The sequence below is a fragment of the Pectinophora gossypiella genome, chromosome 10, assembly GCF_024362695.1.
Source record: "Pectinophora gossypiella chromosome 10, ilPecGoss1.1, whole genome shotgun sequence".
Classification (NCBI taxonomy): domain Eukaryota; kingdom Metazoa; phylum Arthropoda; class Insecta; order Lepidoptera; family Gelechiidae; genus Pectinophora; species Pectinophora gossypiella.
In genome coordinates this window covers 16,573,490-16,580,610 of record NC_065413.1, presented here as the reverse complement: position 1 = coordinate 16,580,610, position 7,121 = coordinate 16,573,490, and the positions used below count along the sequence as shown (strand labels likewise).

The 7,121-nt window shown below is 36.7% G+C and overlaps 1 protein-coding gene across 2 annotated transcripts in view; it reads right to left on the bottom strand.

Annotated features, from left to right (window-relative positions):
* Window positions 1-3,185: 3,185 nt before the first annotated feature.
* The window catches only part of LOC126369926 (mitogen-activated protein kinase kinase kinase 4), a 57,175-nt gene continuing 53,239 nt past the window's right edge, over window positions 3,186-7,121 (bottom strand). For both annotated transcript variants that reach the window (XM_050014519.1, XM_050014520.1), the window contains one exon: window positions 3,186-6,764. In XM_050014519.1, coding sequence (XP_049870476.1) covers window positions 6,714-6,764 — 51 coding nt within the window. In that variant the 3' untranslated portion in view covers window positions 3,186-6,713. The remainder of the gene's footprint in view (window positions 6,765-7,121) is intronic.

The following is a 7,121-nucleotide window of genomic DNA, read 5'->3' as shown; positions in this document are numbered from 1 at the left end:
CAATTACTACTCACACTTTAAAAAAAGAACATAGTTAAACAACTTCAACGAACACATGCTAAGTGAAATAAAAAGAAATCCTCCAGCGTGCCGCATGAGGCAAAGCGCACAAACTGCTGTCAGCGTTTTCCTTTGAATGGCCAGACCAATGAGGGACTTTGCAGACCATATTCCCCAAAAATATAGATGGCGCTGGATAACTTTTTTTTTTAATTTATTTAAATGAAAAACTTAAACGGTAGATTTACAAATCATCCCCGCCAAACTTATGAAGTTTGATGGCGAGTAGCGCTCATATGTTTATATCTTAATTTACCTACCAACAGTAATTGTTAATACAAATAATATATTACTTACAGCTATCGAGCAATACACTTCTTAGTTTTAATTTTAACAGATTTTTACTTAACTTATTATTTTGTCTTAACAAGCTTATTTTATTAAATATTTTTGGCACTAAATATGACGACAATCTTTCTCCATAATAATTATTTGTTTTGGGTTGTATCAGTCTTTTCTCTCTTACACTTCTTGTGTTGTATTTATTTTTAACGGTTACTTTGTACTTTAACTGCAACGGGGTAATTACCTATTTCCTCGTTGCTCAGGTAAATAATTATTCAAAAACTAGATGACCTCCACTGACTTGCACGAACATTTCAAGACTAAAATTAGCCACATCGGTTCTGCCGTTCTCGAGTTTTAAGGAAACGAACGAACAGCATTCGATTTATGTATATTCAAAAATTCAAATTCAAAAAAATCTTTATTCAGTAGGTAACACAGTTACACTTTGAATCGTCAATTTTTACATAACGAACGTCTCATCCGCCTAAAACTACTGCAGCTTGTCACAACCTGTATAGCCGGGGAAAAAAAGCTGCAAGAAAAAGGTCGCCACAGAGCCCTAGACGTTCTTTAAAAAAAAAAACAAAATTATTATTATACAATTAAGTAATTTAGCTGCCTAATATCAATTCTCAGACAGTTAATCCCATGCATTCATAATTTGAATTTAATATATTATATAAAAACAATTAATACCCAAAAACAAAGATAAAAGATGCATATGTGTGGTATCCATGAAATTAGACGGTTAAACAATGGCGACCTTATACAGCGCCATCTATATTGTTATTAGGGAACGTAGCCTAGAAAGTCCTTTCTTCTCTGAGCAAAGAAATTGTCAGCTCTATTTACTCACGTTGACAGTCCAGTGATCCATATACGGGTCATGACGGACCAGCTCCATACGTTCGTGACCCATACATGGGTCACTAAGAAACAACCAGGTACGCACGAAGGGCGTATGCTCCACTTGGCTCCCGGGTAACTTAGCAAAGGTCGAAGTAATATGCGCGATTTACAAGGAAGTCAAAACATTTTCTATGGGGACTGTCAATGTGTTGTTAATACATCATTTTAATCATAAGTAGATTAAGCATTTGATGTCATAAATACTACATATTTAACCTAACCAAAGAAATTTAAGATTATGTATGTAGTGAACAGTGATGTGACGTTTTCGGGAATGTCCCCATTTTGGGAAAGTTCTCGACTGTAAAAGATACAAAACTTATGTAAAAATAGCTTTATTACCTAACCTGTTGAGCGAAGTTGCCTTTGCAAAAAGAAAGGTGGGAAGGCCGTTGTTGCGATTTAAAGACTGCACAAAGCGTGACATGCTTGCTTTTGTGATCAGCCCTGATAAATGGGAGGACCTGGCCAGTGACCGGAATAAGTGGAGGACGTCTTTGGCCGATGGGTGCAAAGCACACGATAAAACCTGGTTCCAGATTCTGGCCGACAAGCGCGAGAGGCGACACAGAAGTGAGAGGGCCGATTTACCACCTATACCATCTAATAACCCTCAACTACAATGCCAGTCGTGCGGCCGCTACTGTCGCTCTCGCATTGGACTTTACAGCCATTTTAAAAGCTGCCACAGAAACGCTGTTTGAATCATCTGATAAATATGTAAAGGCCTGAGATGAGATGACCTAACTTTTAGGCAGAGAAGACCAACGTACAAAAAAAAAAACAATTTGGGAAAGAAAAGCAGCCAATGTCCTTACTATTAGAGCTAAAACTCTAATATTCTCAAAGTGGGAATATTCCCAGGTACGACACATCACTGGTAATGAAGCAGATATTCACATGTTGCAGTACGATAGTAGTTTAATTGTAACAGGGATGGCAATCAAAACATATCACTAGTTGTAAGCGATGTATCTATGTCAATTCAATGTTGCTCTCAATAAAATGCATTGGGAAAAGAATTGTGTTTTATTTGGTAGGTTGTTAAGTTCATGTTCTGCAGTAGTCGGGTAGTTCCTGTGTTCTTGTGGTACATCGGCTTTCCTCTCAAACCCTGGTGCCGGACTAGAGAAAGGCTACGAAGTGCATTTAATTAGAATATTATTATTTTAAAATAATGACAAATAATACAATGCATATTCATTGGATGCGCAATAGTGTTGATTCCAGCACTACGCCATCTAATTTTAAGTTATACCTGTCATTTTCTTATCCGCCGAAAAGGGATGGATAATCGACAGGCATAAAATGTATGGACACGTCAATTTTAGACTTGGTTTGGGACTTGGTTTTTAGGAAAGTTATGTAAAAAGGCAGATACGATCAGAGTATAGGAAAGAACAATTTGAAATATGCAGCCAATAAGGATATTGGCTGTTGTAAAAACTCTTTAATAGTATCCTTACTATTACAGAAACATACCAACTTTGGGAATATTACTGGTTACATGAAATGCTGAGGAGCTCGGTGGCGCAGCGGTAAACGCGCTCGGTCTGCGATTGTTGAAGTAAAGCAACTTTCGCAGAGGTCGGTCATAGGATGGGTGACCACAAAAAAAAAGTTTTCATCTCGAGCTCCTCCGTGCTTCGGAAGACACGTTAAGCCGTTGGTCCCGGCTGCATTAGAAGTCGTTAATAACTACCAATCCGCACTGGTGGTTTAAGGCCCGATCTCCCTATCCATCCATAGGGAAAGCCCGTGCCCCAGCAGTGGGGACGTTAATGGGCTGGTGATGATGACATGAAATGCTATACTTTGTCTTTCTTTTTATTTTTTTAGCGCGCTTTTCTCCGTTTCTGTGGGACGAATATGTGTACTTAAGTTAAATATTATGTTATTAATTAGGTATAAATAATAAAATACCATGCTCTTGAGTATAAGTACCAATTTTATTTTCATTCTTATTCAGTATAGATCTTATTTAAAACCATTTCCATTGCATGAGATAATAATATTCTATACAACAATAATATTATGACTATAACATTCACTATACGTACTCCGTTTACAGATAAAATTGCATTAAATGCTTCACTTAACTTAATATTCAATAAGTAAATGCATAAAATTGATATACATAATTATTTTCATAAAATACTTTGTATTACATAAATCACATAAGATACTTAATTTGGACGAAAATATACTTAAATCCATCATCATCTCCCTACCATTACCCCGTTCTTCACGGAGACCGCTTATCTAAAAATTTGACAGGTCCTGTTTTCACAGAAGCGACTGCCCAATACGTGTTAGGTCACATACCTCCGAAACGCATTTCTCGGGAAAATATTTAAATCCAAATACAATATTTATACACTCGCTGAAATGTTGGTTGTAAGCAGGGAGTCGCTGGGATTCGAAAATTACATAATACACGTAACTTAAAAATACTTACTTTTGACTTTAAAAAGTAACTAAAAAAATACTATGACAATATACCAACATACTTGGTGTACATAATAACCTTCAACAATAAAATATAGTAACATTTTAAGGCCACTAATATCTGCTCGATGCCAAAGTCCCAAGATTACAACACTATGAAAATACCTGATACCGGCCATTGATATTTGATACTGGCCATAAACATTCGATACTGGCTATAGACACTCGATAATGGCCATAGACATTCGATACTGGCCATAGACACTCGATAATGGCCATAGACATTCGATACTGGCCATAGACATTCGATACTGGCCATAGATTGATTTACCTGTACTACTTAACAAATATGATATACCTAGTAAAAAATATTTTCTAGCTGCAATATTTAGATCTAGTATTCGCTATTGTAACAGCTTATGACAATATAAACAGTATTAGAATAAATATTTAGAATAGCTTGTTCACAATTCATCACAATTTAATTTCATCTAACCGTTAATTATTATAGGTACAATTTATAAGATTATTTTAAGTATACCAATGAGGATAATAAGGGTTCCGTTTTTTGCCATTAGGCTACGGAACCCTAAAAACTACATATTTTCTCCCATTAGGTGTCGCTACTGATGAGTGTTCTTAAATTTTTACAGTTCCCCATACTATTTGAGTAAATAGACACATTATTATTTTGGTTATAGTTTTCAAAGCGTTTTTTTGTGCTAAAGATCGGAAAGAAGAAAACGTAGAAAAACTTACTTTTAATAAAAACTGCCTTTTTCCAACTGACGGCTGTTTTCCTTCTCGTAACTCATCCTTCAGGTGGGATACGTTCCACGTTGCTCCACGTTTTACATCAATTTAACAAGAATTCTAGCTGGACAATATGGAGAACTGTCAAAATTTAGAAAAACTCAACAGTGCTACACATCCTACAGATACAGATAGAGATTACAGGTTGTAATTTCAATTTGATTCAATTTGAATTTGAGGAGCTCGGTGGCGCAGCGGTAAACGCGCTCGGTCTGCGATTGTTGAAGTTAAGCAACTTTCGCAAAGGCCGGTCACAGGATGGGTGACCACAAAAAAAAAAAAGTTTTCATCTCGAGCTCCTCCGTGCTTCGGAAGGCACGTTAAGCCGCAGGTCCCGGCTGCATTAGCAGTCGTTAATAACCACCAATCCGCACTGGGCCCGCGTGGTGGTTTAAGGCCCGATCTCCCTATCCATCCATAGGGAAGGCCCGTGCCCCAGCAGTGGGGACGTTAATGGGCTGGTGATGAATTTCAATACAATATTTAACTGGTGCATATTATATCAATAAATACTAAATGCATGCATGCATTTTAATACATATTTTGTATGAATAAAAAAATATGCATTTTTATTATATGGCCAGTTTTCAATGGCACATTTGAAACAATACAATAATATATTCTTCTTTCGTGTGGGTTAAGGTCGATAACGGAACTCATCAACCCTGGTGTCAGGGTTATTATTAAGCCGCCATAGGCCTCTCTTACATACGTAAGTCTAAATATACAGGGTGTTAGTGACATCGTAACGAATACTCAGGGGGATGATTCAGACCCTGATTCTGAGTTAATATCAGGTGGAATTTTTCGTCGCAAAATTCATGATTTTTTTTAGTTTTTTTTAATTATTTTCAATTCTATACTTTTGCGATGGAAAATTCCACTTGATATTAACTCAGAATAATCAGCTGAGTCATCCCTCTCAGTATTTGTTACGATGTCACTAACACCCATACCTACTTGTATGGCTACCGTATGTACTTGTGCGGGGTGTAAGTGACATCGTAACGAATACTGAGGGGGTTGGTTCAGACCATGATTCTTAGTTGATATCAAGTGGAATTTTCAGTCTGAATATTCATGAAATTTTTTGTGTTTTTTTTTATTATTTTCAGATCCATACTTTTGCGACGGAAAATTTCACTTGATATCATCTCACAATCATGGCATCAATCACCCCTCAAAGTTTTCCTTACGATGTCACTAACACCCTGTATTTAATTAGTTAATTATGAATTTCATTCAAATTTTACCATTAACAACATAACAAGTTATCTAAAAGTATCAGATATTTGATAATGATTTATTTAATTTCTGTAAACACCATCTAATTTTGTTTTAAGTTATACCTGTCTTTTTTATCCGCCGACAAGGTGACAGGCATAAAATTTATACAATACACGTCAATTTTAGGCACATATCTAAAACAACCCTCTAAAAATTCTATATTGGTCAATAACCCGACAGAATTAAGTTGATATCACACGTCAAACGGGTTGCATACCAGCGAGATACCTGTCTGATTCACCGGGTTTTTCATTCATTTAAAACTTAACAGCCGTCAATTATCCGTGCCTTTCCTTATCGGCGGATAAGAAAATGACAGGTATAAAATTTCAAATAAAATTAACCCTAGGCCATCCACCTTGCCTTGCTGAGTCGCTATTATAATTTTAGTTTTAAATACACTAAAACAAATACTCCGAGTCGCAGTATAACCCGACCGCGTTACGAAGCACCACGCGCTAATATACGTAATAAGACGATGCGTACTTTCTTAATTTGACACTATTTTATAGAATGTATATACCGCTGTGTACGAATGTATAGTTAAACAAGCGCCAAGTTTTGGCCGCATTTTTGTACCAAGCGTTTATCTACGGTAGTGGTAAATCAATGTTCAACAGGGTAGATTTGACAATCATTAGTTAAGGCCTGTGCTGGATTGGAACCTGCGACCTCAAAGTGAGAGGCAAGCGTTTTACCAACTGGGCAACCACGGCTCTTTACGTAAAGTAACTAATTTGACTAAAAGGAAACTACCCAATGATACGTACTTTCGTAAATGTCTCCACCAACCTGCAGTGGATGGTCCATAATCCGTCCTATATGAGGGGAGGCCTGTCCCCTCTATCTTCCTAACTTACAAAGCGGTCGTTGATCGATGTATCCAAGACTTGTCAGTCGTTCGAAGGTCACGTGATCAAGAAGGCGGGCTCGCATTTACAATCGTCGTCCGATTGCAACTGAAATTAAATATAATACATAATAAATACATTATTATAGCATTATTATCTTTTTTGTAGAGAATTTGACTTGTTAATGTACTAAAATAGTATAATTTATATAAGCCAATCTGTATGATAAAAACATATGACTTTGAGGAAGCGACGTAACATTCACACTGACCTTGTGGAATGTTACGGAAGTGAATTCCGGGATTTGAAGGAAACTCAATGAGTCCAAGAAGAAACGAATTTATTTACTATACACACGGCACAGCTTGCGCACAGGGCTTCGCGAACCTTGAGGAAGTGATGTAACAATAACACTGACCTTGAAGTGATGTAACAATAGCACTGACCTTGTAGTGATGTAACAAT